The sequence below is a fragment of the Cimex lectularius genome, unplaced genomic scaffold, assembly GCF_000648675.2.
Source record: "Cimex lectularius strain Harlan isolate CLEC.00 unplaced genomic scaffold, Clec_2.1 scaffold79, whole genome shotgun sequence".
Lineage (NCBI taxonomy): Eukaryota > Metazoa > Arthropoda > Insecta > Hemiptera > Cimicidae > Cimex > Cimex lectularius.
Window position 1 is genome coordinate 895,519 of NW_019392727.1, and position 19,645 is coordinate 915,163.

Genomic DNA, 19,645 nt, shown 5'->3' on the forward strand with positions numbered 1-19,645 from the left:
AATAGTGAGGTTAGTGACGTAGTAAGGAGCTTTGACAATTTATCTGAGGACGTTTGATAGGAAGGAATGGATGCTCTGGATGATGGATGGCTTGGCAGAACCCCACATTTCGAAAGTATGAATTGGTCGCAATAAAGTCTTGTACAAGGATAGTTTAGTTTTGTCGTTCAAGACAGGTCCTAGAAGTCTTCGTAGTTCAATTCTCATGTTAAAATTGTTTTTTTATTGTCTTGGGGATTCACGTCAGTCTGCTGTCTCAGTATAATCCTAAGTACCGAACGGAAATCGGTATCTCTTTGTTGTTGATGTACAATGGAGTCCAAGACGGTTTTTATTTTATTTATTTATTTTTTCATTAAGAACGTACACTGAGTACATTTTTCTTCATTCGGTGTCTTCCACTATTTGCGCCAGTCTTCGATAAGCTCAAGGTGCTCTTGGATGTTGGAGGTAGCTTTGATAGGATTCGAGTTAGAGAATAAACTACCTGTATAGTTTGCGAAGGGGCGGTGATGGTGGATCGTGGAATGATGAGGCCGGAAGCCGAATTGGTGAGAGGGAATAAACAAGTGGTGTCTAACGTTTTCGAAACCCTGGGTCACCTACGCAAATCCTTCCTTGGGCGTCAGGACACGAAAGAATCAACACTAATGAAAAATCGGACAAAACATATAGGGAAAATTATTAATTATTATGTACTTTTATTTGTAGACACAGAAGCTTCAAAAGCAATTCTCTTGTATATTGGGTCAGAAGACAGTATAGACCATTTAAGAAGATCCAGAGAGGACCGCTCGTAGATACCGCGGTCGTAGGTTCGATTCCCACCGTCACCCCTAGATTTTTTGTCACGATCTCCTTCCACTATATAAAACTAGCTCAAGTACCTTTCTCTAAAGAACTAAAACGAGATATATAAGCAATATATTTGGTGATATGCAGTGACAGAAATGAACGATCATCTTATCTTGCCTTTCTTCAAAGCAAAATTTTATTTAACATACTCCAATGTGTTCCAAGTGATTTCCTCTATAACGGTCTTGTTTTTAGTTTTATGAACATAGACAAGAATGAAAGAAATGAAACTGACGATAATAATTCCGGAAAGAAAACGTTCTTATAAAACCACAATAATAATCGTGTTGAAATTGCAATTGAAAACAAATAACAAACACATTTGCATGTAGAGAAAATTTTTGTTAGAGCGTTTTGAATTTATCTTCAATTTTATATCTTTATTGCACAACAGGTGCTTAAAAATCCGAGCTACTTTTGGCCATTCCGATTTCAAGGAAGGAAATATGGCACTACGAACAATTGCGGAAGCAATGAAAACGATTCAGAACTATCGTCAGTGAGACATTTTTTCTAGGAAAATATTCCAATTTAGTTAGCAATTTTACAGATTAACGCGATAGATTAATGTGACAAAATGCCTTCCTGAATCACGTCGAAGGTAAAAAAGACAGTACCGCTGCGATAGTCTCCTCAGTCCAACTGCGAACGCGAGACTGTTCTGATCAGAGATTTTATCCTTTGGAAACACATCACCAACATGGACGTTGTAAGTAAATTTATGTACAAAAGCATTGGGTGTTCATAAAATATAGTGCCTCAAACTGCTAAACTTTCACTTGACCACCTTAGATTTTTGAAGATTTTATTATTATTATTTTATTATATATAATTACATGTTATGTTACACTGACAGGCAAAACATTCCACCCAAATGTTGTTTTTTTTTCATTTTCTCGATAAAAGAATTGTTTGTTTGTTTTATTGTTCTTACTAATTTGTTTATGCTATGTTTTACATTGGGAATATCAATTAGAGGTAAACACACTTAATCCTTAATCCAAGACAAAGATATAGGATTTTTCAATTTTTAATTTTTACGGAATTTAAAATGTTTATTCAGTCTCATTTGAATTCTGAAGCAATAAACTGTTTAGTTTCCATCTTTGTTTTCTTAATTTCATTTTTTAAACTTAAAAGTGCCACTTAGTGCTGAGGATGTTGAGCGTGGAGTGACACTTATTGATGATGGACGTTCCATCACGTATGTTGCTATTCCCTACGAAACACTGCGAGACGCCGTTAGACGTTTTCGAGAAACTGGGTCCAACCATAGAAGGCCCGGTTCTGGATGCCCTAGGTACATAACCATAGGATGATCGTTTTTTGACTTTGGGAATTTTTCGAAACCGGCACCTTACTGTTGTTCAAGGGATTCATCAGCTCCAGGAAGTTCGAAGTGTCCAAATTTCTGAACGCATTGATCGAATAAGATTAAATCAGTATGGACTGATAGGTTTTCACCCCGTATGAGGACGAGAATTGACCAGAACACAGAGTTGCACGGCTCGCATTTGCTCGAGAAAACAGCCCTTGGTCTTTAGACGATTTGTCTGCTGTACTTTTTACAGATGAATGTAGATTTGCTCTAAGATCACCAGATGAGCGTGAAAATTGTCGTTGTAATTTTTCCCAGAGCCAACCTTTTCAACGTAGCTCAGTGATGGTGTGGGCAGGAATTTCAATGGAGAGTCGCACAGAGTTGATTGTTGTTCTTTGAGGGTCTTTGACGGTCACTCGCTATGTGGATGAAATTTTGGAACATCATGCCCGTCCATATGTCAGTCGCATAGTACAAACGTACCTTCAACAGCGTAACATCAGGGTCTTTGCTTGGCCAGCCCGTTCTCCAGACTTGAACACATCGAACGTTTATGGGATAACCTCAAATGACGAATAAGAGCACGTCCATCACTTCCTGATACAATCCACGATCTTGAAATTACTCTTCGTGAAGAATGGGCTAACCTCCAGCAAAGAGGCATTTCCAGACTGGTAGAAAGTATGCCGAGGCGTTTTCGACATGTAATTAAGGCAAGAGGAGACAATACGCGACATTGAAATGTTAATTAAAAATCTAAAACAAAATTTAAACAAACTTTATCTAACGATGAACTAGATTATCGACCTGCTGGAAACATGAAGTCTTTTCGGAGGATCTATGGAAGAGGTCAAACACAGAGAAAACTTCCTTTCTGTTTTCGCTGAGCTTTCGACAGTTTTATACTGTCAACTTCAGGGCCTGTTTTATTATCATATAAAAAACAATTAAAACATGAAAAAACCGAAAGGAAGTTTTCTCTGTGTTTGACCTCTTCCGTAGATCCTCCGAAAAGACTTCAAATTTTATCTCTTCGTAATGGGTATCCTACCAGATCCCTTTTGCCGTTTTTGCGAAATAAAAGAAGAAACGGCAAGGCACTACCTCACAGAGTGTGATAGGTATGCTAGGTCTAGATTTGAAATCTTTGAAGGAGAGGACATCACCAAATCACTCCCCGAGATTAAATGGTCCAAAATCTTGGGGTTTGTGAACAGGTAATGCAGGACACGTGAGCCGACCAAGTCCCGAACCTTTTAGGGATGGGGTAATTTAAACAAATTTTATCTGTCCGTCTTTTTTTTTTCATTTTCCTTAGCAATTTATATATTTTTTTTTTACTTTTTTAGGCAAGACTTAATTATTAACATTAAAAAACGTGAAATTTTGATTAATATATAAAATTATATACAAACCAAGTTATCTTACAAGGGGGTGGAATTTTTTGCCTGTCAGTGTAGTTATTAATTGTTAAAGATGTACTTAGGCAAAAAATATGTATGAGTTATATTTTTATCTATTACTCCAAGTATGTGAGGCGTTATTTTTCGTTTTCGGTATCATAAAATGCGATATAATGCATTATAAAATAATTAAATTCGTTTCAGGTACTGAAACTTTTTCTAATCCTCGCTTTCGCAGCACGCAACACATTTGCCTTTATGAAACCGACATGCAGCAAAGATTACCTTCGCTTTATGGTCGCTACTGCATGTTCATACGCCAAACGAGAAGTGTCAAATGATGATGTGATGAAAGTAGTCGAAGAAGAATTCGACAAACACTTTGACGATGTGGGAAACTATGTGACCGCAGACAACGAAATTTTCCATGCACCTTTAAATTGTAAATACTGGTTTCACAGATAAATAAAAAGCCTTTTTCTAGAATGACAGTTCACTATTTTTTTTTTTTTTCAGACCGGAATCATAAACATTGGCGAGAAGTACCTTTCAAACTATTCAAAAACAAAAGGACAACGGATAAATTCGGAAATTTTCAGGTTAGTCAATTATAAAGAATAATTTGTTTAGGTTTAAAAATTGAATTATTGTTCATGTAGTCTCTACAGTTTTTTTTTCTTGCTTCATCCTTCAAACAGAGTTGGATTCTATTTAACTTTGCCGACGTCTTATCTGAGGGATGTGCATATGCTGCCTCCATTCTCCAGGCAATTCAACCCAGATAGTTCAACTTGATCTCGTGTACCAATCTGGTCGAAAATTGGTCACAATATGTAGAAATACTTTCTTAAACTAACGAAATATCAAAAGTCCCTAGTTTGGACCCAAAGAACCTCGGGCCACCCCCAGCCCATTTGAGGACGTCCAATTGGACACTTTTAACCTAACCTTACTTTAAAAGTCTCCTTAACATTTTTCAATTACCCACTGCATACAAACAAATATCGAACGCATGTTGTACGACTTTGACCTCTTTTTTGATAATTCTTCATTAAATCAGCTGTGCAAATTGCATGTAACAACGAGCTCAAGATACCACCTGTGGAATCCTTTCGTGCAAGTTTCTTGGACCATACATTGATCCCTTTGTAATTTTCTGCTCAAAATTAAGACCAAAATATAACTAACAAATAAGTTTGGAAGCCCGACATCTGTCAACTTTTGCCTCGATAAATTTTTTCGGAATCCATACTGGCTGGATGAAAGCTTCGAGGTTTTTTTCTAACCACCACTGAAGTGTCTCCTTTTACCATACTTTCACACGTTGTTTCAACACAAGAGGCTAAGGAAGTAGGACGATACGAATTGGGAAGGTCTGACGGTTTGCCCGGCTTTAGGATTGGGATGACTAAATGATAAAGGATGACCACCAAGCCTTTGGAATCTCTCCTTCTCCTTTAAACCACAAATGATTAAATAAATTTAACTACTTAATTAAAATTACTTTTGTATACCTTTTTTTAGTCTGACTGGCAAAACTTCATGAAGATATCCGACAATCCGGGATTTGGCCGCTTCAGAAGGTTGCTAGGTCTGGAGGGTGCTTCAATGCCTTCAGGTTTGACCATTAATAATTTCTAATAATTATTATGTGAACTTTTTAAGAAAAACCAAGGATTCATTGGAGAGTTGAATGAGCTAAATAAGATGTTCTTGTATTTGTAGTTCACTATCAATAATTAACTAGAACTGAAGTTTTACTCTTGTTTGTCTTATAGAATTTTCATTAATGGCCATTTTTGTTTTAATTTGCACAGAAAATAATTAACTTTTTTTTTCGAAATAATCTACAGTTGTCTCAATTTTGTAGGTGACATTGCAGGCATCCCGGTCCCTTGGATGAATAGAGAAGAACTCCATAGTAAGGGAATCAATGGAAACCTTCTTTATCGGGATATTAGGGATACAGTGATGAAATGCTGTACAAGAAATTGTACAGTTGATGAATTTAAACATCTTTGTGGATAAAAAATATGATAGAATAATCAACAATGAAACTTGGATCAGAGACGGCAATTGAAAAGTTAATAATTTATTGTTTTTTTTATATGTCACTTGTAATATTATTTATTTATGCCATGGCTTTGAATGACAGCAATGTTTTAGCAGTTTTTATATTGTCTTAAAAGAGGTTTTAGTGACTTTATATGACTTATGTTGCATAAAAATAAAATTTTGTCTTTCAAATTTAATTTCAGCAAATGGCAGAAACACTAAATGTAAATTACACTTGTAATGCAAAAATGAATTTGTTTGTTGTTTGTTTCAAATTTGTGTTGTCAAAATTGTTTCGAATTAAAATGTCCAAACTAAATGAATTTTTGTTTTATCTGATTTATGAATTCTTCAAAAAGAATGGATCTAATAGTTATTACAACTTATAAGCATAATTTTTGTAAATTAATTATAAATTCATACCAAATCTTTAGAGTTTTTAAGTGTCTTCTGTTAATTTTGAAAATGTACATTGATTAATTAGTCTAAATGAAAATACTTTTTAAAGCATTTTTATTTGTATTTTCTACCCATTTTGAAGTATTACTTCAGATAGCAGATCTATGCTATTAAAACCTATTCGACAATGTCTCTCAACATGCATTTGCATATCTTTAATTTTGACCATTAAAAAAAAAAAAAAAAAAAAAAAAAAGTGAGTGAGAGTGTGGTGAATGGATTTAGGATTTAGGAGGGATGGATTATTGGGGATAATGGATTATTGCATTGGGGGCTGAAATGTACTAGCTGAAGATAGGCCTTGGAGCCCAATCTAAGCGGCTGGACGGATAAGACCAAGGTCTTACCTTGGATTCCTAACACCCAGGGTGGATGATTCTAAAGACCTGTTGATAATTTATTGTAAATTACAAAAGCTGGAATTGCAGGTGGTCTGCGAGAAGCACTAGGCTCAACTCTGTACATGTGTGTGCAGATTTAAGCTTATATAAATAAGTAATCAGTAATATTTAAAACAGCAAACATAATGTTACATACAAAACAAAATTTATTAAATACCAAATGTTTAATATAAACATTATAAACAATTGGAAGAATAGTGAATTTCACATAAAAACAATAGAAATAATCCGTCCAAGGTGAGAGCCCTGAGGCACACCAAAAGCAGCCAAGATCCTATTTTATCGACTTAGGGTCTGGCATACAAATAACTGTGAATCCATTTAAGCAAGGAACCAGGGACACCATAAGCGAACAGTTTAGAAATGAAAAATTTATAATTCCTCTTGTCAAAAACATTGTTGCGATATATTATCTTTGTACATGTGTTACGTTTATGACTCAACGACTCCTTTTGTCATACATTAAAATTTGATAAGTGGGTAAAAATTTTAATAAAGAAGATTTATTGTTTGTTTAGGCATACCTGGGCACTCTCATCTTAGTACACATTTGTTTCTTCTTTTTATTAACGATATTTCATCTGCTTTTTCTGATACTAAATTTCTACTCTTTGATCTTCTACACTGATGATCTTAAACTATTTAAGGCCGTTAAATCAAGGTATGATAAAGTCATACTTCAGAACAAACTTACTTCTCTTCATAAATGGTACTCTTTGAACGATCTTTTTCCTTAATATCTAAATGCAGTCATATTTCCTTTTCTAGAATTGCAAAATCTGCTGACTTAAACTTCATTTACTCTACAAATAATTAAACGTTTCCTAAAGTTGATGTAATTAAAGATTTAGGAATTCAGTTTCACTATCAATTATTCTTCAGATACCATCTAAAAATTTGGTTGAAAACTCTAAAACACTTGGCCTTTTAATTCACTATTCAGAATCTTTTAAAAATATTGAGTCTACTCTATACCTCTGTTGTTCGAGCAATACTTGAATTTTCTTCTATGTCTGGTCTTCTCACTACTTCTCTCAAATCAACAATATCAAAAAGGTTCAACACTGCTTTCTTAGATAGTGTTATTGGTATTTGAACCACAATTTTGATTGCAACTTTGATCTCGTGTCTATTCTGAACATTGACACTCTTGAACACACACACACGTCTACAGGCAAGACAAACTAGCTTTGACTATGTGACTGCATTACAAATTATTAAATAACTTGAATTCAAGTCCTAAACTTCTTTCCTGTATAAGGTTCAATGTCCTTAAATACAAAATTAGTAATTTATCATTATTCAATGTCCTTCACTGCTCCACTAACTACCAGTTCCACTCTCCCATTAGAAGAATTAGAATTCAACTAACAGGAAATATATTAACTATAGATTAATCTAATGCAAGCCTTTAAAAAAATAAGTTATGTTAAAATGTTTAAAACAAAAAAAGTTTTATAATACTAATTTGCCCCCTTTATGTATTTTATGTAAAAATAGCGTTACAACCCCGCACTGCCAGGGGGATAATAAAAACTTTTTTTTTGTAAACCTGATACCCATTATTTGTTATATGTCCATTTTATAATCTCTAAACTTGGCCTGAGGCTTTTTTGTAAAATAAGTTTGTTTACAATATCTTTTTTTTTTTTTAATTGTGAATCAAGTAGCTAGTTTGTTTTTAATGTCTACTTTTTATTGTGAATTAAGTAGCTTTTTTAATAATTTATAATGTCAGTTTGTTTCTGGTCTTTTCAGCGTTGTGTGGGGATTCCTAGTCAGTCGTTTATCCATTAAAAATCTAAGATAATGCACAAGGTCAGTGGTAAGCAATGGGGTTCCATTTATACTCACTGAAAGATAGATACTTTCACATAAGATAAAATTTATCTTACGCCTTTTGTCAGGTTTCCCTTCATTCTTCACTTTCTGAACCATACTGTTAATTCATTCAAGTGTTGTATGTGTTGAACTGTTAACACGTGTCTGCTAATGTATCTGCAATGTATAGTGAAAATATAAATGGGCCAAGTATGCTTCCCTGAGGAACATCTACCCTAATGTATATAAGGTGAGAATTCAGTTTCCGGACGAATCCGAAAAATCAGTCCTATATATATATAATCCTAATTTATTACCTGTATATTTGCCTGTATATGTAAATAAATCAATTAACCAACGTTTAATATCAGATGGAATGAGAACAAATCGATTATCATCGGCATCCCGTTGCAGGCTATGGACTCTTATCCTTATCAACAATAACAAGTTTGCGGGCTTGCGGCAAGTTAGTTTTAAACGTAAGGCGAAAAATTCGAAAATATTCTGTGTTAGACCTTCAGAGGTGATATTTATAGAGAATTTTATAAGATGAGTTCATGAATTGTGTGAAAATTTGGTTGTTTTTATGGTAATGATTTTTTTTTTAAACAAAATTAACAATCTTCAAAATTTAATTTTTTTTTAGTTCTAAGACTACAACACCTTCCTTACTCCTGAGTCATTTTCAAGGTTTGTTAGATACGCTAAAGACAAAAAAGAAAATGGCCTTCCTTAATATTTTTACTATTTTATTTGATTCATCTGCTGTCTGGTATATATAAATTATAGATAATATATATAACTTATATCTATGGCTTCAGTCACAACCCCTGGGAATACGCTTGAAGAAAGCCTTAGAGGGCAGAGATTACACTGGGAACAGTACCTGCTGATTCCGCCCTGGGTCTTCCTGGTTGTATTCGTTCAGGACTCGCCGTGTTAGCCAAGTTGTCAACTCCTTCATACCTTTAGGCCCCGTTCACACTATGCCAGACCGGCGGTTTTGCCAGGCTGGTAAAACTGCTGGAATGGCCATTGGCTGTACATTTTATATGAAGTTGTTCACATTTAGCCAGATCCGGCAAAAATACCGAGTCCAGCATTTTTGTCAGATGTTTTGGCACTGCTGAGAGCCGGCTAAATGCCCAGACTGGCGTAATGTGAACGAGCTCTGCACTGCCGTAGCTTTAGGTAGTCATTAGGTAGTTCAAGGGGTATAGAAGGTATAGAAACACAGGCGTCGGGTCATTTTGGCGTTCGCATTTTGTTAGTCAGATGCATGCACGTGCGTATCATGAAATCAAACACAGAAACTTTAATTTTGCTGGTCCGGGAGAGCCTGTACTGTGGGATAAAACCCTAGACGAATACAAACAAAAACATCAAAAGATGATGCTGTTATTTGCAAATAATTGAAGAACTTTATTTCATCATTTCTCAGTTCACCCATTAATGTTTCAAATGTTCCTAGTGAAATATCTTTCCTGTAAAATAGAATGTACCCATTTTTTTTTTTTTTACTCATTATCTTCTAAAATACCACCACAACACAACAATTTTGTTGTCCACTGAGCACTCAGGTCTGGGTTTTAACTCGACTGAGGTGAGGACTTGAGTGTCTAAGGTGAACACCTATGTCCGACACCAGTTTCCAGCAAAACTGCCGGTCCGGCATAGTGTAAACAGGGCCTTACCGAGCTAAGTTTTTTGAACTTAGATCGAGGTACGCAGTTTTTGCCTTGTCTTCACTGATGTGTCCAAGATCAGTGAGGGTGCGTCCATGTCATGGGTCACTTTCCCCACACTGTAGCGTTTACACATCGGAATTGAGGTGATCTGAGACAATGTGGCTCTGCTTACCTAGTCTGCACCTACTCCCTCAGCATGGTTACTGCTGTCCATGACGTCCTCCATCGACCCTCAAACAAGAACATCAGGCAAAACAGTGGCTATTGTATGGGTACCTGGACATATAAGTCTGGAGGGTAACAAAAAAGCAGACAAGGTGTGTAAGGCTAACCTCCGGACTTAACCACCACGATCCAGCCCCCTGACACTAAAAATGCAATATAAAAGATAATTAAAAGAAAGGCAGTGTCAGTGGGCCGGATCAGTGAAGCTCTCGCATATCAAGAGCACTGTCGATAGGTGGCCCTCGGAGGACCTGACTCACAGAGAAAGATGATCCTCACCTGAATAAGAATAGGCCAAGAGAGGTTGACCCAGGACACTTACTTTCGGGCCAAAGCCCACGTATTTGTCGGGCTTGTAGAGAAATTTTGCTCGACATGTCCCACTTAATTGATGTACAGAGAATTCCACCCGATATGATAAATATACTTAAATATGGCAGCAAGTATTTGGGATATAGTTCTTTATAGATATCTCATCTTGTGTTTCTTTGCGTATATTGAGATGGAATGTATTTATTAGTGTGAATGACTAGTTTGAGAATGTGTACAAAACAATTCAACTATGGCACTATTCAGCAATGGAATGGAATAAATAATAATTAACACTGTCAATATTTCAGTGAAGCCGTCATAAATAAATTTGACTGCAAATGTAGGAAATAAAACATGTGAACTTGATTGATAAATTTCAGTCTCTAGTCCGATGTGTGGATAAATCAAATGTGCAGCAAAATTTGTTTATGGAATTAAGCCAATTCTCCAAATCTGCCTTACAAATTTATTTCTGGTTATTAGCTAAACAATTACTTTCAGTTGATTCTGAACCTATTGTATGTTCGTGATTTTTTAATAGCACGATTGTCACTGTAGTTTAATTATTTATAACTGTTCAATATTGAATTTATCAACTTGAGATGCTCAAAACAAATCTTGTTATTTCGAGTAATTTATGTATTTCGATAAAGCAGTACATTTGCAACTCTAATTTGGTCCAGTTTGTGTATCAGTGTTGATGGGTTGATAATATGACCTCTGCTGTGTACCCCAGAAAAAAAAATACACTTTAATACAATTACCACTGCGAGAAGTGCTTTCTTAAATAATGCATCATACCTTTTGTAAAAAATAATGGCAGAGAAGCTCTTATATATTAAGAGCACAGTTGATGCCCTTGAAGATCTGACTCATAGAAGAAGAGACATCTTTACCCGATTAAGAATAGATCATTCGAGGTTGTCACACACACTTTTGGGCCAAAGCTTGCATGTGTCTGGCATGTAGACCAAGGTTGCTCGGTGTGTTCCACCAAAATTAGGAGGAGATTTTGTGACTTTGCCCTACCATCCCAACTAAATTCATTTGGTAATCTACCAAAGATATAAAAAAAAGTTTTAATCTCAAAAAATAAATTATTCATAAAATGTCCGTGACTTTAGCAACGTTTGCCTAGTACATTATTTTTTGACAGATTCTAATTTCAGCTTTAATTTTTACCTATATTTATGGTTATTAATTTGTTGAAGTATTGAGAAGCGTGTACTTCAACAAATTATTGAACAACCGGTTGATAAGTAATAAACATTTATGATTGCAATACTTTTGTTATTGTTGGATGATAGCCCTTCCTAAACTAATTTGTATGTAAAAATGTATTTGTTTAGATCAATCTACCTACAATCATTATTGAAAATATATAAAATGGAAAGTTTCCAAGATGCTCATTATTACAAATTGCCTAACCAGGGAAACATTTATTCCTTTACTAACCTCCAGTTGACAAATGGCATGAACAAAGTGCTGATTGCAATTTTGAAAAGAAAAATATTTTGTTGCGAACTTATCAATGGAGTAGACGGAAGTTTAAAACCGTGCGTTAAAGAAGTTCCGTTTACATATATTCCACGTATGTTTGCTTTTAATATATCAAACACTAGACACATGTTCAGTTATATTATGTGGTTTCAGCTGGAGCTGAAATTATTTCTATTGATTCATTCAATCGATCATCGACAAGAGATGACTTTTTTATTGGGATTGCCATAATTAAAGTAATATATAACATTTATTTTTCATCTTAGTGTTGAGTATTTTTTTAGAATAAACATTTTCAGGTTAACAATGACCAAAGTGCAGAAACTTACCTTAATGTCTATACCGAACAGGAAATAGAAGAAGGTGCGGATCTTAACTTAGAAAGCATTGCTCAAAATTGCCTAATGCTTGAATTAACATTTACTCCATATCATTTAATTCACACATACTTAATTAATATGGATTTTTCAAAAGAGGTAAAGTTGCATTTTGACATCCTAGATTCCTACATCTGATTATTAATGATCTGAGTCTGTTGTTATTGAATCATCATTTCTTTAGGTTGTTTGGCTTATGTCTGGTAGTGATTTAAAAGTGCACTTGTTCAGAGAAGATCCACAAAATCATACATATTGTGAGACTGATATTTCTGATGCATTCCCTGAATTTTCATCCTTGCCTAGTGTGGTACTTTGGATAGATGTAAAGCACACAAGAGACTTAAAAAGGTCAGGTATATGTATTTAATAACATATAAGTAAAGGACATGTGAGCATTTGGAAATGCAACTATTCGTGCAGTAAGCAAAATGTGTTAACCTTGTATATACATAAATGTATTCATATAGGTATTTGGTATATAAATATATTCATTTGAATTATATCAAGTTAGGTCCTTCAGTTCTGCAGTTCAATTTTTATTCTGCTTTTACTTTGCATAAACTGTACACTCCAGTTATAAGTTTTTGTTTTGTTTTACAGAAGACTGACTGCTTTTGGTTGTGAATGCGGTTTTGCAAAATTTGTTCTAGTCGATAGTTTAAACGGTACGACACTTCAAAGTTTTTCAGAACAATATGATGCTCCAATATCAAGTGTTCTATTGTTTTCGCTGGAAAACACGGCAACACCTAGGCTTCCTTTGACCCATACATCATCTGATAGAAGTATGTATGTTATCTCAATGCAATTCATATCAAACTTTAAAATAATTTTTATTATAAAATCAGAGGTAAAATCAAGTTGAAAGAAAGTAAATTTCTTTGTCAAGCTTTTGAGGAATATATCACTTTCATTTTTACTATATTTATTATTACTAATTAATAATATTAATAATTGGGAACTATTAATAATAATTTACAAGATTAACAGACAGCCCTCAATTCTTTTCTGTCTTTCCCGTGTTTAATCCTTATAATTTCTTTTAAAGTTTCTCCTGCCAATTTGTAATGTTGTATGATATAAGGGTAAACAACTCTCTTTTCTTTATCCTATTGCCAGCCTCTCTGTACTCCAGGGCTTCATCAGTTGTGAATAAAATAATATATATACAAATCATAATAGTCTGGTAAGCATTCACTCTACCCCGGGGTAATTGGATATAAGCTCCACATTCATGATAATAAATTGCATTCCTGGATTCATTCACACTACCCCAGAATACTCGATATTCCTCGGGGTAGTACGGATAAACCCCTCCATTCAAGCTAATAAATTACATTCACTAATTTCGTGGTCCGCTTGACCAATTAATTAAGGTTTTTAGTTGAGATAAAAAAAGTCAATGGCAAGAGATTCGAACCCACGATCTTCGGCTAGATACGCCGCTGCTCTACCACTTGAGCTGTCGTGACCTCGATCCACTTGGACACCAACATCCTATCTCAACCCCACCTTTTGAGTTTTCCCTCCTTTTTGCCATTTTTCAATAATAAATTACATTCAAACTTTCATTCATACTACCCTAAAGTAATAGATATTACTTGGGGTTTTAGGGATGAGCCTCTTCATTCACCCTAACAAATTACATTCAAACACCACAATACATTCACACTACCCCAGAATACTCGATTCCTCTGGGTAATTGAGGATAAACCACTCCATTTGCGGTAATAAATTAGATCCCCCCCCATGAGGAACAGTCAAGGATCCAACAAAGTAATAAATTACATTCACACTTGCTACAAACATAAAAGTCTGGTCACATTCACTTCCCCAGATTACTCAATATTCCTCAGGGTGTAGTCGAACCCATCCCCATATATGTATTATACAGGGTGGGTGACCAAGACCCAAGGGGTTAAATGCCTGTGTAGACTTGTACCCCATCCCTAAAAGGTCCGGGACTTGGTCGGCTCACGTCTCCTGCATAAATATCTTGGACCTGTTCACAGACCCCAAGATTTTGGACCATTTAATCTCAGGGAGTGATTTGGTGATGTCCTCTCCTTCAAAAGTCTCGAATCTAGACCTAGCGTACCTATCGCATTCTGAGAGGTAGTGCCTTGCCGTTTCTTCTTTTATTTCGCAAAAACAGCAAAAGGGATCTGGTAGAATACCCATTACGAAGAGGTGTCTTCTCAGTGGGCAGTGGCCCGTCAGAATACCTATCAGCCTCCTAATTCCATTCCTTGAGATAAAGAATAGCCATTTCGATTCTGCTGGTTTGATTGCCTTAACAAACTCTTTCGATTGCCTGTGTCCGGGGGATAAATTCCACTCCCTAAGGAATTGTTACATGCCCCAGTTATTAATACTCCCTTTCGCTGGGCTCATAAAGTGAGGTAATACCGGTTGCGGCCCGACAAACACAGTATTAGAACCTTCTTTGGCCAGGCCATCCGCCTTTTCATTGCCATGGTGTCCTTTATGTGCTGGTATCCAAATAAGGGTTACCTTGCTCACAAACCTGAAAGAGATCCTATTGATAAGATTTACAGTTTCCTCCACCAGTCGTGAGGTTGACAAATCTTTTTGTAATGGCCCAAGACTAGTCTGACTGTCAGAAAAAATTCTAATATCTTTTCCCTTAATTTTATTTTCCATAAGTGTTCCACTACACACATTAATGGCCCAGATTTCCGCCTGAAAAACGGAGGTGTTATTACCAAGAGGGGAGGAGATGCTGATTCCTAATTTTGGTACACTCTCTCTACCTTTGATAAGTGAACCATCTGTGTAGCAGTCTATGTTACGATGGTCATCATCCAAACTATAATTGTAATCACAAGGGGCAACTACCTGAAACTGACTACCTTTTTCCCCGAAGGGGTTTTAATCTTTTTATCACTAATGCTTAATAATTAGCCGGTAACCTTAGTCAATAGTTGTGAAATTTTCGAGTGACCTATGTTATTGCACTTATGATTCCAGCTGCCCTCGCTAATTAAACTGTAGCAGCTGATTAGTGCTCTGACCTTAACCTCAATGTGAAGAGGTGTAAAACCCATCCCATTCATGCTAATAACTTACTTTTACTCCCTAGATGTGCCACACTCACCCAAGCGTACTCATTATTCCTCTGGGTAATTGGGGATAAGTCCCTTCATTCATGCAAATAAATATATTCATTCCAATGAATAACATATCACATACATGAAGGTTCAAAGGACAACCTTATTCCCACTGGCATCAATCTCTTTCAGTTGTTCATATATTTTTCTTATTAATGGGTCTGAAAATTATCTTCACCTGAGTTCCTGTATTGCTCTTAGAGAATCTGTACATATTATCAGTGTATTTTCTTGATTTCTTAGGCTTTATCTGAGCTGTAAGATATTTATTGAAGAAACATTAGATACACAATTTTTATCCTAAGATAAGTGAAGTTCGTACAGATGCGATAAGGCATGAACCAGCCAGTCCCATCACCCCCTTCACAATATCGTACGACACTGAAGAAAGAGACAACCCGGCCATATCTCTTGATACATGTATTTCATGACACATGTTGCAATCATGCAGGTGTGAACTAATTTTGTTGTTCCTTCAGGTTTTTTATAGGCCTGAGTGTTGCGAATATTACAAGACAGTTATCATGTATTGCTTACGACCTAAAGATGTTTACCTTATCACCTGGTGTGAACCCTACCTATTAGTAATAAATGAGACTTACAACCTAACAAATCTATATAGCTGTAAAGATTTGATTTTGGGTGTTTTTTCTATTCTTTCAAATTGGCCTTATTCCTGATTGTTTAAGTGCTTAAGACTTTGCCAGCACGCTTTTCTCAAGCAATATAATATTGAATACAATTATATGGTTTTGCTTTTAGCGATAGCAGCTAAATTATTTCATGAAGTTACCGAAATAAGTTATAATCTGCTCATTATGAATTCTCTTCATCCAGCAGTTGTGTTCATGTACGGTAAATTTTAGATATAAAATATAGGTTTTTTTAAAAAATAAAAGTGAGAATTTTTGTACAGGAATATCCTTGAAAATGGATTTAATGAGAAACATCAGTTACCTGATAGTGATAAATATGACACTCCTTTATGTATATGCCATGCAGACATAAATATGGATATGCAGCATGAACTTCTAATAGGAACTTTTGCTCAGGTGGATTGATTTCATGTTGTTAACTGGTTACATTTGTGGATTATCTTTACTCATTATTCTCATTTTAGGCCTTACTTTTGTACAGGTTTGATGGAAAATGGATTTTAGAAGGAACTCACAAATTCCCTCATGCGCTGCATTCCATAAATTACATTGACATTACAGGAGATGGTGTAAATGAGCTGATAGTAGTTACTATGTCCGGTATTCATATTTTTCAGGTAACACTTGCTAAAGCTTCTTTTTAAAATTATTGTTCAATGTCATTTTGTACAACGATAATTGATACTTTATAATGAGAGCTTTTGTATATTTCAGCACAAACCTCCACAGACTTTAAAACTTTTCAATGAGCGTCTTAAAATACTGGAAAATATTCTCAGAAACCAGAACTGTGAAGAAAAAGATGATATTCTAGCAATATAAATTAATGGCGGCCTTTCATTTCTCACATGGATAATCACTAAAGTTTTCCACGTTTGCTTGTTCTTTAGAGGGCAAGTTCAAAGTCAATTATGTTGTTTATATTTTATAGTAAAAAAATATGTTGATTGTTAATTGTATAAGTGCAATAATATTATACTTGTTGTATTATAATATACAATATTTTTTATACAAAATGGGTAAATTAAAAAAAATAAATAAATAAAAAAGAAACCAACAATGTCTATGGTGAGTTCCAACACAAATTATATAATGTTACACTGTCTAATAGGTTTGTTTATTTTTAGGAATGTGATTTTTTAAATATGGCTACTATGAATTACAGTGGAAATAAAATCTTATTTATGACTAACAATTCTTAAAATATTTTATTCGTAAATAAATGCATTAGTGTCTGATTCCCAAATAATTGTTCAACTTATGCAAATCTGCTGGAACGATTGAGAAAAGAGGTTATGGCCAGCCGGTCAGGCAAGCTTTGATTATTGACTCATTAGGGAAACATTTTTGGATGTATTATATTTTGTGGCAAGGTGTTGGGCCAGAGCAGGGTTCGGGGTCTAGAGAATTCATACTGGCTCCTTGTTTGGTTAACACGTCCACTTTCTCAACGACCCTATGTCCCAAACGCCCAGAAACCATTGCCAGGTTAAGGTTATTAGTGTCACTGACCTCTGCCAGAGGTTCCATACAATTCCATATGCTTTTTGCCATTACCTCGCATGAGGATAAGGCCTCCCCGGTGCCGTCTGAATGTCAAAAAAAGATCATCTTCCAAGAATATGATTCTAGTCTTTTTATTTCTCGTAAAAATGATGAAGGTGGGGTGAGTATTCACTTTTGTAAAAGGTGGTACTACTCACAGATTTATTGTTACAACTATCCCGATTTCAAAATCTTGGTCTGCTGGTTGATTGTAGTAAAATAAATACAAATATAAAATATAAATGTGCTGAAGGAATTAAACCAAAATTCATAAATCTAAATGCCAAAAAATGAAACCCCCATCTACAATTAGATTTATTGATAAAGAGTTAAAAAGGAATAACAATGATATTTTAAAAACTGATAAAGGAAATAGAGTAGTTATCATTGAACACTAAAAATATGTTTCTAAAGTTGAAGAATTCCTAAACAATAATAATTGTAAAGAAATAAAAAAAAAGACCCCACCTTAAAATTAAAAATAAGAGTTCAAACAGCTTTAGAAAATACTGACTTTGTATTCTCAAATGACTAATATTTGGTTAAAAAAACTTACAACAATGAACCTGAAACCCCAATGTTTAACCAAATTTAACGAAACTAATTTGAAACTACAAGGTGACCAATTAAATTTAAACAAAACTAAAAGCGTAATATGTGTGTTTGTTGCAAAACTTTTTCTTTACAAACAAAACTTGGGACGAGGAGAATGCTCTCAGTTTCCAAATCTTTCGAAATTGCAAATTAGAGATGAAGATTTGCTTGCTTACTGTCAACACTTAACGGCTCTTCATACAGACCTGAACCAAAGATTTGAAGACATTCTTCACTTGGATATTCCCGACTGGGTGTTGAACTCTTTTGCGTGTGAACAAACTCAGATCCCGAACACAGATGAATCCATACATACAGGAGCAGCTTATTGAAATATCCACAAATGAGGAATTTAAACCAATGTTTGAACAAGGACAACACAAATTCTGGTTACAAAAACAGATCCCAATTTTATATCCTGCATTATGGGTTATTGTACAGAAGTTGTTGACTGCTTTCCCATCTTCCTATTTGGTAGAACTTGGATTCAGTGTCGTTATGAACCTCATCACAAAAGAAAGAAACCGATTAGAAATTATACATAACATCTCATCACGTTCATTCGTCATTAATTTTTTTTATTTTATTTTAAACAAAAGTAATTAATATTATAATTTATATATATTTATAATTTTAAAAATACTTCTACAACAAAACCTTTTTTTTTAATTTGTAATTTTTATATTAAGCATTTATGAGGCTTTTTCACTTGGGGGTTTTTAACAATAAAAAAGGGTCTATGGGACAAAAACGTTTGGGCACCACTGATCTAAATGGATGAAAGTCAAACTGTGAACAAGCATTGTAATTTTACTAAAGGAAAAAGTGCAAAATTAATACGTGGTTAAAAAAGGAAACATTATTTGTTATAAGCTTAAACAAAATGGGACCAAGAAATGGGCCTCGAGGACCTCCAGGGGCTCAAAATATTTGTTGGAGAATAAGGATAACTTAACCACTTGACTTCTGCAAGTTAGATAAGGATGAAACCATTTCATGAGAGAGCCATGGATTCATAAACATTTACTAACCAGTTTGTCGACAAGAAAAAAGGTTTTAGAAAAATAACACCTACCTCCCGATTTGTAGCAAATGAATTAATTATACAGTCCTGAAAGAATAATAAATGGATGAAAGCCAAACAGTTTAATAAGCGTTGTAATTTTACTAAATGGAAAAAGTGTAAAATTAATATTTAGTTAACAAGAGGAAACATTATTTGTTAAGAGCTTAAACAAAAAAGGACCAAGATGTGAGCCTCGAGGAACTCCAGAGGGCCAAAATATTTGCTGGAGACTA

At 34.8% G+C, this 19,645-nt stretch overlaps 2 protein-coding genes across 4 annotated transcripts; both read left to right on the forward strand.

Moving 5' to 3' along the window:
* The first annotated feature begins 1,444 nt into the window (after positions 1-1,444).
* LOC106663401 lies at positions 1,445-5,953 on the forward strand. Its single transcript, XM_014388222.1, has 5 exons — positions 1,445-1,564; positions 3,784-4,021; positions 4,096-4,178; positions 5,104-5,197; positions 5,450-5,953. The coding sequence occupies exons 1-5, from the start codon at positions 1,556-1,558 to the stop codon at positions 5,605-5,607; spliced, it is 582 nt and encodes a 193-aa protein (XP_014243708.1). The 5' UTR covers positions 1,445-1,555; the 3' UTR covers positions 5,608-5,953.
* A 2,758-nt stretch (positions 5,954-8,711) lies between these two features.
* Positions 8,712-17,192, forward strand: LOC106663400 (KICSTOR complex protein kaptin-like). Of its 3 annotated transcripts, none has more exons than XM_024226740.1 (10): positions 8,712-8,794; positions 11,890-12,131; positions 12,194-12,276; positions 12,325-12,516; positions 12,602-12,768; positions 13,021-13,205; positions 16,314-16,401; positions 16,468-16,603; positions 16,672-16,824; positions 16,922-17,192. In XM_024226740.1, the coding sequence occupies exons 2-10, from the start codon at positions 11,927-11,929 to the stop codon at positions 17,027-17,029; spliced, it is 1,317 nt and encodes a 438-aa protein (XP_024082508.1). In that variant the 5' UTR covers positions 8,712-8,794; positions 11,890-11,926; the 3' UTR covers positions 17,030-17,192. The 3 variants fall into 3 exon arrangements, with proteins under 3 accessions (XP_024082508.1, XP_024082507.1, XP_014243706.1); XM_024226739.1 differs by having other exon boundaries at positions 8,733-8,904; XM_014388220.2 differs by having other exon boundaries at positions 8,735-8,904; positions 12,340-12,516.
* The last annotated feature ends 2,453 nt before the right edge of the window (positions 17,193-19,645 follow it).

Excerpts from the sequence above, each read along its gene's own strand:
- LOC106663401 (XM_014388222.1), top strand. Across the intron at positions 4,022-4,095 it reads TTTCCATGCACCTTTAAATT|ACCGGAATCATAAACATTGG; the intron begins GTAAATACTGGT and ends TTTTTTTTTCAG. Across the intron at positions 4,179-5,103 it reads ATAAATTCGGAAATTTTCAG|TCTGACTGGCAAAACTTCAT; the intron begins GTTAGTCAATTA and ends ACCTTTTTTTAG.
- LOC106663400 (XM_024226740.1), top strand. The coding sequence starts at position 11,927 with ATGGAAAGTTTCCAAGATGCTCATTATTACAAATTGCCTAACCAGGGA. Across the intron at positions 12,517-12,601 it reads ATATGGATTTTTCAAAAGAG|GTTGTTTGGCTTATGTCTGG; the intron begins GTAAAGTTGCAT and ends TCATTTCTTTAG. Across the intron at positions 16,604-16,671 it reads TAATAGGAACTTTTGCTCAG|GCCTTACTTTTGTACAGGTT; the intron begins GTGGATTGATTT and ends TTCTCATTTTAG.